Source organism: Echeneis naucrates, chromosome 7, assembly GCF_900963305.1.
Source record: "Echeneis naucrates chromosome 7, fEcheNa1.1, whole genome shotgun sequence".
NCBI classification, from domain to species: Eukaryota; Metazoa; Chordata; class Actinopteri; order Carangiformes; family Echeneidae; genus Echeneis; species Echeneis naucrates.
In genome coordinates this window covers 8,164,052-8,183,533 of record NC_042517.1, presented here as the reverse complement: position 1 = coordinate 8,183,533, position 19,482 = coordinate 8,164,052, and the positions used below count along the sequence as shown (strand labels likewise).

At 40.6% G+C, this 19,482-nt stretch overlaps 1 protein-coding gene and 3 non-coding genes across 6 annotated transcripts in view; 3 read left to right on the top strand and 1 right to left on the bottom strand.

The window, feature by feature from the left end:
• Nucleotides 1-182: 182 nt before the first annotated feature.
• Nucleotides 183-19,482, bottom strand: part of sema3h (sema domain, immunoglobulin domain (Ig), short basic domain, secreted, (semaphorin) 3H) — a 55,307-nt gene continuing 36,007 nt past the window's right edge. Inside the window, exons 9-18 of one of the 3 annotated variants that reach the window (XM_029506381.1) lie at nt 13,623-13,692; nt 10,718-10,862; nt 10,446-10,535; nt 10,191-10,320; nt 10,007-10,095; nt 9,372-9,413; nt 8,553-8,710; nt 8,105-8,166; nt 7,496-7,638; nt 183-4,598 (exon numbers count right to left, since the gene is read on the bottom strand). In XM_029506381.1, coding sequence (XP_029362241.1) covers nt 4,128-4,598; nt 7,496-7,638; nt 8,105-8,166; nt 8,553-8,710; nt 9,372-9,413; nt 10,007-10,095; nt 10,191-10,320; nt 10,446-10,535; nt 10,718-10,862; nt 13,623-13,692 — 1,400 coding nt within the window. In that variant the 3' untranslated portion in view covers nt 183-4,127. The remainder of the gene's footprint in view (nt 4,599-7,495; nt 7,639-8,104; nt 8,167-8,552; nt 8,711-9,371; nt 9,414-10,006; nt 10,096-10,190; nt 10,321-10,445; nt 10,536-10,717; nt 10,863-13,622; nt 13,693-19,482) is intronic. The other 2 variants (XM_029506383.1, XM_029506382.1) reach the window with 2 other exon arrangements.
• On the top strand, nt 5,650-5,722 carry trnar-ccu (transfer RNA arginine (anticodon CCU)). The gene has a single exon. It is a non-coding gene; the product is annotated as a tRNA-Arg (tRNA).
• Nucleotides 6,157-6,229, top strand: trnar-ucu (transfer RNA arginine (anticodon UCU)). The gene has a single exon. It is a non-coding gene; the product is annotated as a tRNA-Arg (tRNA).
• Nucleotides 6,863-6,935, top strand: trnar-ccu (transfer RNA arginine (anticodon CCU)). The gene has a single exon. It is a non-coding gene; the product is annotated as a tRNA-Arg (tRNA).

Below are 19,482 nucleotides of genomic sequence, written 5' to 3'. Positions count from 1 at the left end.
TTGTGCCAATGGATTTTAAAAGACCTCGTCCATCTAGCTTGAAAGGTTGGTATCAGCTGAAATGTTGACATCTTAAAATGTGGAAATAATATTATTTTGGTTTTCACTCACTGTATATTGTTTGCGGTTCAGCGTCTGGATATATTTATTACAGGCACAACAAAACCACAAAATACAAGTGATATTTTTTAAAGCAGACCTTTATACATATTTACAAAAAAGAAGCAACGTTTCTGTACATTTAAGATAAACTGGAGAGAGTTTCATTCTCTCTGCAAAGAAATCTTTCTGGAAAATCACAAGAGACAACTTGGCACTGAGATGTGAATACAGCATAACAAAGTGAAACACAAGGCCTTCGTAATGAGAGAGGAGCAGCCCTGCACTAAGTCATCAAGGGAAACACTTGATGTTTACAACAGACCCTCAGAAAAATGCCCCGTAAGAGTTCTGCATCCTATTTGTGTGGTGTTTAGACTGACACAAATATACATGCTTTGCACACCAATATATACACAATATCCACAGACCGGATTGCATTAAATTAGATGATTTTTTTTTTATATTTTTTGATGTTTTTGAGCTGATGCATACATATGTGATAGTATAGATATAACACGAAACTTTAAAACTAGCAGCATTCCCCAAATGAATTCAAGATTGGTGCGTTTGCACGAGCAAACTGGAGCATCATATGCAGTTTGGCCTGAGAATGAACATCCTTTGCACAGCTTTCATTTGACATTTACCAAGACTACATTCGCTGGAAGCCTCTAAGCTTCTAAACAACATTTTACGACTGGATTTGGGGCAAACATTGAAAGCTATCGTGCTTCCTAGCTTCAAGAAAGCTTCAATTACAGGTTCCTGTTATTTTTTTTAATCTGTGTATCTGAAAGCAGTAGTTTAAAAGGCTATCTGGACTGTCCCTGTACTAGGCTTTAAAAACTGGCAAAATTCTCCTGGTTGCACGGCCCAGGACTGGCCCACAGACTGATGACAATCAGATGCTGCTTTATAATCTGGACCTACACACTGACAGAATATCCACCTACGTGGCAGGAAATCAGTCAATATATGGAAGCATGTGGGCCCGATATGGGCCGAGGATACAGATATCTGTTGGGCTCGACTCAAACCACAGACATGAATGTAATCTAAAATCAGCCAGCAAGCAAATAAAACACATTTCTCACAATGCCAAACCATCCATATAAGTAACATCTCTATTTTGCAGTGTGCTGATAACTTTAGCCATTTATTCTTCAAACCATTTTTTCTATATTCTAATAAAATGCAATGAGAAAAAAAATGTGCTAATGAATCTAGTATGCAGAAGAAACTAGTCAAGAGGGGATGCTAAACTTGGATTCTCTGTACTAGCTTAAGTGTGTTAGCTTTTTGACCAGTGAGTTAAAACATCTAAAATATGCGAAGGTCCAATTTTATGGAGAGCAGAAAAGCTGCTCAGAGTACTGTACTGATTTGCATGCTCATAACGGGACTCAGGGTCTTTATCTGAAACATACCTGCAGTCTGAGATTTGCTTCAGAGCATCAGAGCATGCCAATTCTTGATTTCATTTGGATGAAACTGCCAACACACTCACCCACACATGCCCTTTCATTTTTTACATTTTAACATTCACCAGTTGGTCAAGGTCACATCCTCCCAAACACACTTTCTCTTTACTCAAACACTCCAATTCAAAAGTACCTCAGAGCTGGTCAGGCCTTTCATGTGTCCAGAGCCAAGGAGCCAAGCCCACGTTCATGTTCTGCAGGCTGTTTCTGCTGGTAATTATTTTTTTATGGCATCAAACGCTGAATTCACTGAATTCTGCTGGATGCCATCAGAAATGGCCAAGCACACATGCATGCACAAACACACACACACACACACACACTGTGTGAAGAGCAAAGGGACTACGATTCCACAAGACCCGTCATTGGACATATTTACTTGAATATAAGTGGGATTGCATGCTCTGCATCCTCACTGTGTAAAAAGATTAACTGTGCTGCTATTATCACCCTAAACCATTCATTTATATGGAAGACAGACCAAAAAACACATTTACATGTTTAAAGTGTCTGGCTTGTAAAGGGATGGACAGTTTGAAGCATATATCTGACCTCATAACATCCCAAAGATGCATTTCACTTCAGACTAAACGATGAAATACCCCAAAGCAGAAAGTTAAATAGAGGTGGAACACGCGTCGTTTGGACATTTAAACATTTGGAACAATTTTCTGCTTTAATCACAATTTGCAGCTTCACTGCAAAGTGACTGTTTTTGCTGAAATCCACAGTTTAGAAGTTCCAGCTTTGTTGATATGGTCTTTTTATTATCCAGCTGGCCTGCTCCATAACTGACAGCTACATGTATTTACCAGCTGGGGCTGCAGGAACACCAACCTATTATTCCATTCAAAGTCATTTATGGCCCATTTCGGCCGATCTCTGAGAAACATGCATATTCTGCCTCGAGGCTTGTAGCAGTTTATAGTTTGGTCCTCTTTAAACATTCTTTCTTGTCCATGTTGCATCAAACATTACTGTAAATATTTTCAGCGAACTGTCTTAGTTACAGTGAAACTTTTTGTTGTGGAGAAACCAGAACGACACAATACTTTGGATTACTTGATTTTCAACACTGGATATTAATTTGAAGAAACCAGCGTTTTGCCATGCACCTTTTGTAGTATCCTAAAGTATACAGGATGATACGAATTATGACCATTAGACTTATTAAAAACTGTTAAAACACATTTGATCATAACCGTGAAACATTTTCTGATTTACAACACAGGCTTAATTGCGCCTCATATAATAGCAGCGACACAATTTCTTCCTTTTCTTATAGCGACATGTTTCCTATCCTATCAGTACACTGCGTTCATGTGAGACTCCAAACCAAAAGCAACACTGAAAATAGGATTGGACTTTTTACTCACAGTATGGGATAAACCAAATCTACCTTCATTTGACTTCCCACACCTACACTAAACAGCTGTCTGCTGCGTGGCATGAAATCAATGGCAGCTATGTCTGTAAACCTTACCAGCTAACATTACTGCGCCAAAGGCTGAAGAAAATATGCAGTGTGTTTGTGTGACTAAAACACACAACACTAATGACTTGGTAGAGGAGATTTGTAACCTCAAAGACATAGTCATGTTTTTGTTTTCCTTTCATCTATGTGGTTGCAGCCAATCATCTTGCAGTTAGACCCCACCTATATGAAGAAACAAACAAAGTTCACTTACAGTGAACTGTTTTATGGATTTTTTCCCAAAATGCAACACATCCATCTGAGGAAAAAATTGTTAACCTGATAACATGAATTTGAAACCGTAGTAATTAGTTTCTAAAAACACTACATTGAGAGCTTGTTATGTCACAATAACATGACTCGTTTTTTTATCTTGTCTCAAGCATTTTTCGAGGTTCTGCATGATGAACTTCAACAACAACAAAAAAAAAGTTAAATGAAAATTGAACCAATGTCTAACTGGAAGTTAGGAAATCAATCTAAAAACATCTGATCTCTTCTGGGAAATAAATGGCTGGACTTGATTTGTAATTAAAGGTCTAAAACATGAAAGTAATTATAATTGTCCACAAAGACAGCAATCACACGTCTGTTTTTTTAATGCTGACTGTCTGGAACAAGACGCCTATTGTTTTTCCACTGTAGCGACCCAAAAGCCAAAATATCCCTTCAAATGTTCTGTTCACGACACAGTCAGTCAAACTGATTTTATCTGGACATGCTGTTTATCCTTCATTCAGCATGCGTTGCAAACTAGTGCACTCTACTTATCTATTTTATTCACAAAGTCCTTTTGGTGTTTACATGATCTTGCACATACTTCAATTATTTGTGTCTAACTTAGTTTCAAAGTTTGTCACTATAATGAAAGGATGCTTTTTTATTTGTAAATAAGTGCATGCGCATGTTGTAGTCTCTGTACATACAGTATAAGTGTGTTTCAGTGTTTAAATGTGTGTGTGTGTGTGTGTGTGTGTGTATGTGCAAAGTGTGCATTAGTGTGGACATTAACATCAACGTGTGTGTGTGTTTAAGTCACTGAAAATGCACCCTCCTGTTCTGCAGCACATTTAAGCACTCCTTGGCGCTCTCTGCTGGGGCTTGCTCCTGCTCTTCCTTCCTGCTGCTCTTCCTCCTCCCCCTCCTCCTCCTCCTCCTCCCCCTCTTCCTCCTCCATGCTTGTGCCTCTCCCCTCTCTCTTTATCCTTGTTCTGTGCTACCACAAAGTCATCATGGCGACGGTGGTTACGAGGGGGGCGGTATCCCATGGCCTTGCAGTGCTGGCCGAGGTTTCCGGGGTGAATCAGTGCCATCACATCCTCATACCAGGGCTGGCTTCCTGCGCTTTGATGAGATGAACTGGACAAGGAAGCAAGGAGGCGATTGGCAGAGGGACTCCAGACAGTGAGACGAACTGTGACAGCAGTCCAGTGGTATCCATGCTCCTCCACCTGACAGTGGTAGACACCGCCATGAAACAGCTCTGCTCGGCGAATTAAGACTCCCCGCTCAATTACCACAACTTGGTCACTTGTTATTACCTGTGAAGAAAGAGAGAGATCAGATGTGTGCTGAGTACTAATTTCTTGACTGAAGTCAACAAACTGGTACTTAGCACTGCAGGGTGCCAGGAATTGTTGGTTAGGATCCTACCCTCAAACACTGAGGTGCCGGGCATTCAGCGTTCAAGTCTTTGTGCTCTATTATACCTAAGGGCCTAATAGATAGGGTACAGGCCTTCTAAGCCAGTGGTTCCGGGGGGTTCAAATCCCATCCAAGTGTGCCGGTCTCATAACTCAGCGGTTGATGGATGGACACATCCTCCCTAAAAAATCCCCTCAAACAGCTGCAGTTAGTTCAGAATGCTACAGCCTGAGTCCTCACTATGACCATGCTGCATTCAGTGATTTCCAGCAAAGCAGTGGACTTTTTCATATCTTGACCAGATATAAAAACCAGCAACTTTTGATGCTTCAGGAATGCTACATGGTTAATGTTAGCATTGATTCCTTGATAATTTTCAGTCACGGATAAATACAATAAGTTCAGTATCAGGGTAACTTGTTCTTCTTCCTAACAACCTTTTTTTTTTTTACCCCAAATCACTTGAGCGTCGAGATTATGCTCAAGTCCCACCTGAAGACAAACACAACTCCACAACTTGCTTTAATCGCCTGTTCTACCATGTTTTCATTGCGTACGCTGCTATGCCTTCACCTGCTGTTTGACATTCAATTTCACGTCTTGTCACATGTACCCAACATGTTCCAACATGACTTCATTGGGTTAATCACCATGTCTAGTGCCTGGCATTCAGCATTCAATTTTGCACATCACTTGTTCCAAATCATCTTACCAGTTTTGGAAAGTAAGTCACTCCAACTTTGAGACTGTGCTCAACTACCATCAGAGGGGAAACACAGCTAAGTCCAGAACACTTTTCATTGCATTCTTCAACATGTCTTACACCTGGTGTTCACCATTCAATTTCAAATCTTGTCACATGTGCCCCAGTGGCCTAATGGATAAGGCATTGGTCTGTTCCACCATGTTTTTATTGTGTTCCTGCTCATTTGATTTGTTGTCTCATAAGCCCCAGTGGCCTAATGGATAAGGCACTGGCGTCCTAAGCCAGGGATTGTGGGTTCGAGTCCCATCTGGGGTGATTTACAGCAGAGTGGCGCAGCGGAAGCGTGCTGGGCCCATAACCCAGAGGTCGATGGATCGAAACCATCCTCTGCTAACTGCCTTTTAGCAACAGCTAGCTGTTCAGTGTGCACAGCCCTTCAAAACTGTGTCGCAATTGAAGAAGTCGCTTGAGCATTTAGACTGTGCTCAAGTGCCATCTGAGGGCAAACACAGCTAAGTCCACAATATTCCTGCAGCAGAAAAGCTATGATGTGGTACAAAAACCCCACAGAACTATGTCAGTACAACAGGCACTAATTTTTGACGTTTCAGGAATGCTACATGGTTAGCATTAGCATTAAATACCATCTGAGGACAAACAGCTAAGTCCACAACACTCTTGCTTTAATCGCCTGTTCCAACATGTCTTCATTGGTGTTCATTGTCATGGCTAGTGCCTGGTATCCCTGTGTCCCAGTGGCCTAATGGATAAGGCACTGGCCTTCTAAGCCAGGGATTGTGGGTTCGAGTCCCATCTGGGATGATTTACAGCAGAGCGGCGCTGTGATTTCTGCAATGGAAAGCCAATAAACTAGTACAGAAAGTCTGTAGAAATGTGTTGATCAGACAGTATCAACATCCGACTGGAAGTAATGCAGCCTCTTACTGTATGCTTGCCTTCTCTACTCCTAAAGTAAGAAGAGCCCTCATTTTTTTCCTGGGGGATTAGCAACCATTTAATTCAGTGAAAGACAATTTATACAAAAACAATTTGTGAACAGTTACAGGGCAACATGATATTCTGATTCTAAATACAAAATAGGAAATAAATAACCAAGGGCTTGTCGTCTCTGCCCCTCTCTTCTATCCACGCCCAGCACCACTTCTTTTAAGTCCTCTGTCTGTTGTCAGGATGTCTTCCCCTGGATTCATAAACTTGACCTTCTATCACCTCCAACAGTGACTTTGATGAAACAGATGCCGGCTTGGATCTTCGTAGTTTCGGAAAGTCAGTCAACTGGACGTCAAGACTTTTGCTCAAGTGCCATCTGGGGGCAAATACGGCTAAGTCCACAACACTCTCACTTTAATCGCCTGTTCCACCATGTCTACATTGGGTTCATCGCCATGTCTAGTGCCTGGCGTTCAGCATTCAATTTTGCACAACATCACATGTGCCCCAGTGGCCTAATGGATAAGGCACTGGCCTCCTAAGCCAGGGATTGTGGGTTCGAGTCCCATCTGGGGTGATTTACAGCAGAGTGGCGCAGCGGAAGCGTGCTGGGCCCATAACCCAGAGGTCGATGGATCGAAACCATCCTCTGCTAGCAGCCTTTTAGCAACAGCTAGCTGTTCCCTCTCCACTCGTTATCAGATATTGAAGCTAAACTGGCTAAATCATCGTACCAGTTTTGGAAAGTAAGTCACTCCAACTTTGAGACTGTGCTCAACTACCATCTGATGGGAAACACAGCTAAGTCCACAACTACGAAACCCTCTGCTAGCAGCTTTTTAGCAACAGCTAGCTGTTCGCTATCTCCGGTTCATCAGATTTGTAGATGACATCATTGCTGTAGTAACAGCGCCACATTGAAGCTGCTCTAGTGGAAGCGGGATTAATCTTTGGATGGAAGTAAAGCAATTTTAGACTGATTTTATTTCAGTCAACTTATGTGTTTTACTTCCTTTCTTTTTATCTCATTATTGAAAAAGTTACATATTGTAACTTTCATATCCTGTCCTCTCTAGAGCTGTGAAAGTGCAGAATTCGAATTAATTAAGAAACTTGTGCGGGTGTGTTTGTGCATACCTGGTTTAATTCAGGACTGTTCTCTCCAGCCTGTTTGTACCAGGTAACAGCAGCATGTCTAGACCGTGGCAGACACTCCAAGTAAGTGCTGTTGCCCTCAGCAACTATCATAACCCTCTGCTCCGCCTCCACTTGCAGCGCTGCTGAAAGACATCGAGAAAAAAAGACTTGAAAGGTTAGCAGACAATGTAAACAACTTAAAACAAGTTAATTTGTCCGTGACAAAGTCTCAAAATGTTGTATTATTTCTGCAGATGTTTTGGCAGGTGATCAGTAAACCTAATGTTCTTTTGGTTAACCTTTTTGTCAAACTGATTCTGTTCGCATGTCATAATTGCATCATACTTGCACGACTGACATTGTTGCTGTTGCTTATTGAGTAATTTTCTGAATAGCTGTTATTGTTACTGTCATATACCGGACAGTAACAATCAGTTAAAGAATAAAATTTTAACAACATTTACAAATATAATCTTCTAAATTTACTAACTGTCTTCCAGATGAATAATAACGGTATTTTTATCCATCATGTGAACAAAATGAATAATTATAATCCTGCATTCATTTAAAGTATTGCTGCACAAAAATTTCCACTGAATGGTTTCTCACCTCCCTGTCTGACACACTGAGTTAGAGGGTCCTCATCCTCCCCTAAATGGCGAGCATTCCTCCTGCAGAGAAAAAGTGGTAAAAGGTTCATTGCGTCCTGCAATTTAGAATTATTATATAATTGAACAGATGTGTGGGTCACAATATAAAGATTTTCCTGCTGGTGGTCGTACAGAAGAGGTCATGGGCTTATCAAAGTGGAAAGATTCAATTAATTTCAGCAAATACATTTTTTCTGCAATTTAAATGCCAATTTACTTTTTAAATTATGAGATTATGTGTGCACAGTGGGTATTTTGGCTGATGGTGAAGATAGTGGCACTAGAAGACAGGCCAGGGCCTCATGCAACAAGATTAAAAAACTTTCTGGGTATATTTGGTTTACAATGATTAAATTGGTGTTGCCTGGATAAACATACGCGGTTTTGCAGTAATTCAGTGACAGTACCTGCGCACAGTGGGCATGTAAGGGCTGCAGGCATGTCCATCCCAGGTGCAGTAGGGATCTCTGGCCAGGCAGCACTCAGCACAGGCCTGACCATACAGCTCACACTGGTACAGGGCCAGCTGGGACACACCCTCCTTGGAGCCCACAAACAACCACTGCTGGAGGAGGAGGAGGAGGGGGAGAGGAATTAAAGATAGAAAAAAGAGATGGAAAGAGGGTGATGTTAGAAGCAGGGGGAGTTGAGGATAAAGGAGGAAAGAGGTGAGGCAGGAAAGGAAAAGAAAAAGAAAGGAGACCGAGAAGAGTCATAAATAAGAGGAGCTATGAGGTGGCATTCAATTTGCTCATATAAAACAGTAAGACACTGACAAATCAACATCTTAACATCCTCAATCTGAATCACACACTAACTCACAGTGCAATAATGTCAGTGTTTAGCCATGGAAGGTTTATGTGGTGAGGGAGAGTGGTGCTTTTATTATGATAATGTGTGTGACTGGTTGTGTGAGCGAATGCTTGATATTTTTTTGATGAAACCCAGACTATTTTAATAATGCAAAGTGTATTTATGTGTGTGTGTGTCTGGGACATCTTTTCATTACTGCTCTGACTGAGGTAGGGTTACCATAGCAACTAGTGATAAAGCTGTCCTTGGAGATACAAAGTAGAGATTTGAGTGACAAGCATGTTATAGTCTGTGTAAGTGAGAGAGAGAGAGCGTGCATGTGTGTGTGCTTGTGTGACTGAGTGTGAGTGTATATATAGGAGAGTTTGCAAGTTCAAAATTGAGTTTCTGTCTCTCTCTCTTTCATCTGTTACCTTTTTCTTTGAAAGTGTCATGGCTGTCACAGGTGATTTGTGCTGTGAGGAAGAGAAAAGAATAGTCAAAAATTAAACAACAGAAAAAGGAACCGTCACTAACACAGACAGACAGGCAGGTAACGACATTGAATTTATTTTGCCGAGAACAAAATGAGACTGAAAATCTTTGGGAGTGGCTGCATTCCACCATCCTCTTACCCTATTTAAAATAATCTAGACAACTGATCCTATAGTCTGGTAATCAGACATTGTTCTATACTCTACAATACAGAAAAGAAAAAACTAACTCAGACAAAGAGAGCTAAGCCACATCTTCTTGTGATATACATTTTTTTTGGCTTGTGTTTCAGTAATAAGCCCTGAATGGTGATACGAGAAAAAGCTGTCATGATTTCTGTTGGTTTTATTGCTGTTGCATGGAAATACTGCTTTAATTGCAGGCTGATTTAAAAGTCTTTAGTGCATTACCGGTCTGTGTGTAAATGCTATCTTAGATGTAGGCTACAGAGACCAATGTGATGCTTTAAGAGTCTGTTTAAAGTTCTGTTTAAGTCTGATGTTTTAACTGAACAGAGATAATTGGAAACCACTGGATGCAGTGTTTGTGCGTTCTGCCACAGTATTTGCTGTACCTGAAAGACTTGCAGCTGCTCCAAAGTGATTTCTTGACTTTGACCATGTTCTCTAGGCAGATGGATGGCCTTCAGCACCAGACCAGAGTCTGCAACAACAACACATTTTTAAAGATTTTTGTGAAAACCGCAGGTTAAAGCACAGTCTGGAAACATGGGGAGAAGTCTATCAAACACACACTACCTGTGCCGATGAACAGGACATCATAGGTGCCATCAACTGCCTCCACTCGGTCCACCAGCAATTTACTAAACTTGTAGTGAGCACCGACTCTGACCAGGAGGGGCCGCTCTCCCAGTGGTAGCACGGTTTCCTGAAGCAGTACAAACTCTTTGTTTTGAATTTTGTAATCAGTTTATATTGGAGGGGTAACACTTTGTCAAACACTATTATTAAAAGATATTATGTTATTTCATAACATCAAAAAATTCATTGAACCTGCAGAAGTGGGTGTGTCCTGCTAAAAAAGATGACATCGTCAGGATACTCTCTGGTCGAACTGTAGCTTCCATAGGTGCTGCTTGGACACTGAGAGAGAGAGAAAGAGAGACAATCACGGAGAGAAAGAAAGATAAAAAGGTATGGAAGACAGTTCTTCATTTAGTAATTGGGTCTGCAATTTAAATCCCAAAAACTACTTCAAAGTTTACGATACAAAAAGTCACCTCTACTAATTTAGCAAATGCTCTTAGACTCAATAAAATACTTACAGTTCCTGGCCTTGGGTAGGGCACCTTTCCAGTAAACTCTGCCCACTTATACTGAGGCCCTTCCTTGTGCAAGAAATTTCCCTTGAAAGCCCGAACGACATCCTCCATTCGGTAAACACACACTGCTGAACCATTCAGAATATCACTGAGGATGAAAAGAAAAGAAGGAAAGAGAGTTGTCATTCATCATAGCTAGACTCAGATCATCTGTCTACACCAACTCCAATTTATTACTAAATCATGAGGTGAGCACATTTTTGATGATTTCATTGGTGACTTTGTCTTTAAGCATCAAGTTAAATGCAAAAGTGGTGTGCTGTACTAAGAGCTGTGAAACATTGTGGCTTTTCAGCATGAACACACCAATGTGCTGAATCTGATCCAACCCAACATCCAGCTTGGATGAATATGCTGCTTTTAGCACTTCAGTCCCCACCGCAACACATCCCATCCACAGTAGTTAAGATCTTGGTTTTCTTGTTAAGATTTTATTCAATGTGTGTCAGAGTTAAAGACTCCAGCAGCTTGTTGAGTCGAGCTGCTAGAAACAGAGCAGATAGAAAGCCTTTACTGTGAGCATGAATCAGTGTGGTTTTGTTTGGTCTGAGCTTCATCTGGTAGCAAGTTCTTCTCTATTTACCCCCAGAAAAAAATGACAGTTGGCATCTTAAGAGAGAGAAAACGTTCACTTCAGTCTCTGAACTTTCCTCCCATATCATGTATTTGTGGGTAAGGATTACAAGGGTGTCAATAAGCCAATATTTCTGATGAAAATAATATCCAATATTGACATAAATGCTCCAAGCATTTTTCTTAAATCCGGTTTCATGTTAAGAAAATGGTTCAAATGGCACATAGGGGAGCTACTTTAGGCGAGTTAAATGATGCTACTTCAAGGTGGAAGCAATCACCTCGGAACAGTCTTTTGGTACTCTCCCAAGTCTCCTTTTTTTGATAACGTTGTAGTAAAGATGCAAGATTCCCTGCCATTTTCCAAACATTTATCAAATCATGCACAATTTCAACACTGCCCAATTAACAACAAAATGAAATGCTCACAAGCAGTGTGGAAATGTGTAAAACAATATTTAGACACTTAATTGTCCCGTGGTGACTGAGGTAAAAAACTATCAAATCAAAAGAAAAATAATTAAAGCAGAAAACAGATTGACATTTGAGTTCATCACAGGAGACAAAAATCTCTGCGTTAGAAATCATGACTGTACCAAAGAGAGAAGTTTCCATTCAGAGGGAATGAACTTTCAGCACTCTACAGTTCTGTGGTTGGGACCCCACCCTGGGTGATGCTATGAATTTCTGACCCGTCCCTGCTGAGATTCCAGACACTTTCCAAAACCCCAAAAGCAGACCAACTCCCTGTTCTGCCATGCCAAATGCTGTCATACTTTAGCTGCTACTGTCGAGCTCTGGCGTTCACCTCTAAAACTGGGCTCGTCTCTGGGTATGTGGTGCTGTGTCGTCAGCAAGTTTGGAGAAAATGACAAACTGCTGGCTTTTTTTAGTGTCTTACTCACTCATTTGCTCTGGCTTTTCTTCACTTTTTTTCCCCCACTCTCCATCAGTGTCTGTATTTTATTTTATTTATTTTATTTTTTTTTTTTTGCATGTGTTCCCCATCTGTTCACCTGCCTTTCACGTCAGTCTTAATATGGGCCCCTCTTTTTGAAAGTCAGCCTTGCTCTACTCATCTGTCTGCCTTTTTATTGTGCATTTGTATCACTAGTCTGTCCCAGATTGAGAAAAAAAAATGTTTTTCTCTTCTCCTCTCTTATTGAAAATCTTTAACTTGCATGCCAGCAAATTCCAATTTTGCGACTAACGCAAAGCATATTGTCTATGGACTCGAATTAAGTCCATTCCTGTAATGCTTCATATTTTCTGCAGTTGTCAGGGATTTTAATCAAATTGAGAGTTGCACAATATTTCATTGTTGTGTTTTGATCTCTGTCTATTTGCAATTTTTGTTTGATGTCTACTCAAAAAGAAATGTCAGGGATTTGAGCTAGCTCAAAGACTTTGGACAGTCTTTGTGTGTGGAACACTTCTACCATGCACACACCAGATACACGCACACATGAAACTGGCCATGTCACTGCCAGATTACTGTCGATGACTGAATGTGTTTAAATCACAGGCCACAGTGACAGATAAAGCCTTGCCATTGGGTGGATCTCACAATATATGACACCATCATCTATGTGTCACACTGTGGCCTGAGGCCCTCCCATCATGTGACACAAGTTGCATCACTATGATACAGATTTGAGCGGGATAACAGCACGTTGGCTAACTTGTTCAGCATTCAAAGAAAAAGTTACTTTTTGAATTTCATCAACACAAATTAACTTCATATGAACTTCAAAAAAGCTATTTTTGGCAAACGCTTATTTTTCCCCTCTAGAAAAGAAAAACACCACCACTGTCATCAGAAATTAAATTTCTATCTGACATTACATGGTGTTTATCTGTTTAATTCCCCATAAGGGTTTCATTTAGCAGCTCCAGTGCTTATTGGCTGCCACTGTGAACTGCTAAGATCGGTATTGTTTGGTTTCAGTTGGTCACAAATTTATTCCCAAGACATATCTATCAGAAAGAACACAAAATTACATTCACACTCATATTGTACGTCAAGCAGCTCAGCTGTTTACGGCTGCCTGTTTTATTCTGCTCTTTCATACCTTACGTTGGTGATAAATACCAAGGACCCTGTGCTGTTTTCTTTATGAGCAATTGAAACAAGTTCCTTCCACCCTGGGAAAATGCACTACCATTCAAGCCTTCCCACCCACCTCCCTACTGACATTTTCAGCATTTACCCAAGGGTGCACAGATTTCAAACTCCACTTCATTCCCATGTTTTCTGTTTTAAAGAGGGACGTACCTTGAAGTGGTAAACAGGCCATAGATGAGAGGGTTCTTCTTGTCTTTCCCCTGGAGGATAAAAATGTCCTCTGGATGGAGAGATTGTGGAAGAATGAATGAAAAAGACATGAAGAACAAGTTAAACCACAGTAGAAATTACAAGTTGCAAAATCAGTGGGGAAGTGTTAAATTTGTTGTTGAACAGATTTATGTTGACTGCATGTGTTTATGTGTGCGTGCGGCATTCATGAATGTGTGTATGTTAGTGTGTTTTGGGGTTGGGGGGGGGGGTTGTATTTGGTATTCATGATGTTGCATGCCTTTGAGTGGATGTGTGTGTCTATCTATCAGGCTGACTGTGTGACTAATAAAGTTGGGCATGCTGGCAGCATGGCTGACTGGCTGATTGTAATGAACCTGTAGCCATTAATAACCAACCACAGTGGGAGAGCAGAGCGCTGAGTCTGCCACAGAACAACACCTGCTGTCACACACACCAACACCACGGCTCAGCCCTCGTTCTTTATTTCAAACTCTGTGGATCACATTTGATACATCTGGTGTCGTCCTGCCTGTGGGCTGTCACACAGAGCAATCAGGAGAAGTGATTGCTTTCACCTCTTTCCATCAGGTTTGTCTTTACAACCCAGCAACTCATTAAGAAACCTTTGGTGGGTTTTTAAATGGGCTCAATCATTTGACCTCTTGACAAATTCTGAAGTTTGAATTGGAGTTTTGATAAATGACAGCAATAAAAGCTTTATTTGTTAAATTGAAGCACACTTGAAGCACACTTCCAGTAAAAATGCTTTTCATATAGATAAAAAGCATATCAGTCAAAAGGTTTAATTTAAGGTATCCAGCGGTGTCTTGACCACTATTGGTACTAGAGTGTAACACCTCTGTGAGAATGTGTAATCTTGTTATGTTTGAACTTCAATATCTGAGATATGAGATATTAATATTGGAAAACAACTACATGCACTTTCACTGTGGCTTCTCTCCTCAGGCTCATCAATTAAAAATCTATTTAAATTACAGTGGCAACAAAGCATGTCTCAAATAAATTAAACCATCAATGAGCAGACTGACAGAAAATAGACAAACAAACAAACCAACAGATGGCAACTCAGTGAACACACACTAAAAAGTCTCAAAAAAAAAGTATGAATAACAATGCTTATGCAGTGCTGTTGATTGACACCAAATAGCACCAGCAAGCTTGACAAAATCCATCAATTAGTAAAAAACAACCCAATACTGACAGAAAAATGTTTAAATCAGACATGGTCATACAGGGAAGATTATAGACACCTGTTGGAGCTGGTATACCTTTTACTCATGGCCACCAGAGTTGATCACATTTTCAACATTTTTGTCTTCATATTTCTCCTCTTGGCTGGTAGCGTAATTCAGTTGCCTGCTGTCACAGCTCAACCTTAGGTTCCTGTTTCTCTGAATCATAATATTTTCAGAAGATGTTTTGCACTTTTGTACTGAATAAGAGTTTGGGAATGTATTTATCATCCCATCACCACAGTAGAGAACAGAAGCCTTTGTTTCCTGTGTGGCATGCTGGGATAAACTATAAATACATGACTTGACTTGGCTGCCTGGGTAGGGTTGGCAAATAACTTTAAAAGTCTTTGAAACTCCATCAAAAGGTTTTAACTGAAAAGTACTCAGATTGATGCTGAGATACAAAGACAGAGTCTGGCAACCATTGCAGCTTTAAAGGTTGAAAAAAGGATGTTTAAGGAAAGGTCTCTACTTTTACTCCACTTTGTTTCCTTTCATTTTCTTTGCCACTCTCATCATCTTTATTTTATTCATCCTCTCTTCTCCCACACCGCGGCAGAGATGTTGCTGTGGTGACAGAGACGGCGAAGCGAATCGCTGTTCCTACATTCCTGCCGTTCCTGCTGCTTCAGGTGGCCTCCAAGGAACCACAGCCTCGCAGTGCAAGTTTAATACATTCAAGGCCACATAGTGACAGACACCAAACTAGGAAAAATGAAAGCATAATATGGCCACATGTATGTGCCCAACACACACACCAAAACTGCATGAACATTGTATTACAGGACATTTATACTGACACACAGAAGAGAGGACTCTAAGTCAGCAGCCTGTAGTGTGTTCATTCTCCTTTCATCCCTTATTTAACACATTTACTCCTTCATTATTACATTTTTCTTTTGTGCTTAATTTGTATCAATCTTCCTAATTTTGAGTTGCAATACTGATGTGCTGTTTGTGCAGTTATCACTGTCCTCTATTGCTCCATCTGTATATCATCCCCACACTTTTTCACTCCTTTCCATTTCTCTTATCGTTTTCTAGCTAACATCTTCCAGAGAGAACCCTACTGTGTTTGACTCCTTTCATTAATCACAGCTTTTATCATGTCTCTGTTTTCTTTTTTGTCTACGCTTCTACTTGTCTTAAGTGGGTTTTTTTTATGTAGGTTCTGTTTTATTACTCTGGATGATATATATGCAGTTTGGTGAATACTTTCATCCAAAGTACCTCGTAGTCTTTTTAAGGGAGAGATGAGCCAGAGTTAAATGAGGGAATTGGAGGATTTATAGCTAAACCTGCTGGGCAGAGTTTTATAGCCATGCAACCACCCTGGTGGAAGCCATTTCAGTACAGATGAAAGCGAGGCTCTCGCTAAACCTTGTGGGAACATGCTCACAGGGTGATTGGATTGTGATTAGATAAAACAAAGAAACAGATAAAACCCATTTGTAAATGCAGCCAAATATGCAACCAACCTCTACTCGTCCAAACAAGATCTGTAGAGGTGGTCGGAGCCATAGTTCGACATATTTACACCAAAGTGTTGATGGTGTTTCTCTGCAGGACACACGTTTGAGCTGAGGAATGGTAAATAAATCTTTTATGTGCAGAGGTGAAGAAGAAGGAAACAGGCCAAGATGTGGTAGGTAGTTTAGACACTTATTAAAGTAAACTGGACTAAGCACTGACACGGTCACAAGCAAGATGACAACGGTTACCTTTTAAATGAATGTAAAACACAGAAATGCATTAGACCAAGTAAGAGCTGGTTCCAAAATGTAGATAAAAACTGAGCTAAATTAGATTGAACTCTTTGATAGGTGTGTCAGTTACATATAATGCTTTATAGCATCAACAACAAATTAAACATTTCTCAGCTTTTATCTTAAACCAGGACAGGAAAGGTCCAGAAGTCTACAGCAGTGCCTGTACCAATATTCTCACAAAACAATGCATTATCTGGTAAAATATCATAACTGAATTTGGTGGGAATTATCCTTTTGAGAAAATCATCTACATAAAATTTCATGGTAATCTATCAAGTAGTTGTTGACATATTTCTGTGTGAACCAAGGGGAACCCCAGTAGACTGCCACTGCTACAACCAGAACAACCCTGCTAGCTAAAAATACCCCAAAAACCAAATAATAATATATTTATAGCAGCTGAGAAATCTCGTTTTGTTATGCATTGACACAGTGGTGGAAAGGAGGCCACATAGTTAGAAGTAAATATACTCAGTTCAATATTCATCTTCTACCGCTACCGTTTCCGGGTCACAAGGCAGTTCGATAGTGAAGAAGTAATTTACAGCAAACTTTAGTAATCTCTGTTGTGAAAAACTCTGAGTCCCTGCTGTCTGTTTCAAAGGCAGTCAGCCTCTCTTTCTTCTCAGCATCTCACAGTGACTATAGCTCCACATGAAAACATAGTTAGTCATAGACGCAGCCAGAACATTTTTCTGCTCAGTTATTTAAGGTTCAGGCTGCCAAAGAATCACTCTTACTGCGCGGTGAAAAGTTTAAATCATGACCGATTCAGTGCTGCTCTACCTTGCTTCTACAACAACAACTATTTGATTCATTAAACTTTAATGTCTTTGATGTCAGGATTCTTTGAGAGGGGAGGGGACGTAAAATACACATACATTCATCACAATCACTGGGTGAAAGAAACAACGTCAGTCTGCTTCTGTCAGCAAAATGATCTGACCAGGCAAGTAACGGTGAATATTTGAGCAGGAAGGATTTCTGACTTCACATTTTAAAATATGTGAATAATAATTTCACAGTTAGAGGAAACATCACGTGTTTTTTTAATTTTCTTTGTAACCATACCTTCTTTCTCTTTCACTGTCAGACAATAGGCCCTCTGCCTCCTATTGAGCTGCTTTTCTTTGTCTCTTCTCTCTTTTTTTCACTCTTATCCTTTCTTCAGGTGCTCATGTCTTGTCACTTTCTGCTTAAATCCACCCAGATTTCCCAGGATCCCTCTCAGCGTCTCTCACTCTCACTCTCTTTGTGTCTCACTTTTGCTGTCCCTCCCAATCTCCATCCTTCCCTTCCATTATCTCTCCTTCCTTCCATCTCACTGTCCATCTGTCTGTCTGGCCTATTTTCTCTGGAGGATTGCTCTTGTGTCTTCTTCTCCAAACACAAAGAGGCTGTTTCCCCCCTGAGGGGAGATAGGCTTGTCTCGCCCGCAGACCTGCAGCCTCAGACCCCTATCTCACCCCTCCTCCCCCTCCTCCCCCTCCTCCCCCTCCTGCCCTTCCTCTTAATTGTCTGGTCATAGCCCCCAGGCAGACTCCCCTAACATTCTCATTTTTCCACTGTTCCCTCCTTCCCTCACAGCATGCCTCAATGCCAAAATCTTCCTCTTCCTCCTCGTCACCTTTCTGTCCACACTCCCTCTCTTAGCCACCATAGTTTACCAATAATAGCCCTGCCTCCATCCTGTCTGGTCCTTTCACCCCTTCGGCTGTTGGCCCTATTTCTCTTGCTACACGATCTAGTTTATCTAGCTATCCCCTAGTTTTCCTCAGTTTTATCCCTTATGTCCAGCCAAAGCTATGGGGGCAATAAATTAACTGTTCGGGCACTTGGTAGTGAAAACAAAATAATTTGTGTAATTGATTTCTGAACGTTTTTTCTCAACAATATTTAATTTTATAAGGACACTTTCATTCAAAACTACATCCTATATCCTATACAGATAGAAAATACCATCTGTATTTGTAACATAACTAATAACTTAATAGCTTTAAGTGTGGGATTCTAGCTAGCATTAAGAAGGCATTTGGCCAAACCAATAAGTTACATTCAGTACACTAGAGCCTTTAAAAACCTCACAGTCAGCTTTACCTTATATATCTGTAGAGTCCTTTGCCCTTTTTTCAGGAAGCTGTACTCTCTCCATGGCTGCTTGTTACCACCCCCCCCCCCCAAACCCCCAGCCCCATACACTTACACACAAGCACGCATTAATCCTCAACATTACAGTCATCTCTGTATTTACCTATTAACCCAAATTCTCGTATTCCTTTCCTCCCTGTGTCCATCCATTAATCAATGGTTTTTGTCTTTACTGTGTTTTGTTCAGAAATATCAGTTTTTCTCTTCTCTCAATCTATTGCGACATTGTAACATAACACTGTTGATGATCAGGTTTATTTTAAATTAGGTCAAGGCAAACATAAAACTACTGTTGGATGGGATATATTTGCACAATAGGAAAGTCCTGCCTACGCTAATGCAGTTACCACTTCAGTGGTCTTAAACAACCACAAGCCACATCTGTAATACTTTCTCAATCTTTGTTTCCTCCCCTCCTGAATAACATCTTTCTTCTGACCAGAGCTCCTCTGCTCCCAACTCTTCGTCATCATCCACTTCATCCCCAATTTCGAACTATTTTCTTTTCCTAATCTGAAGTAAAAGTTCTATCCAGTCCTCCCTGAAAAAGCTTTTCATTCCCCTTTCTCCTCCACCGTGCCCTTCACCATGTGATAACAATTACAACAATTTGATAACAGGATCTATTCTCCTCCTCACTGTTAGTGTGCTGGTCTTCTATCC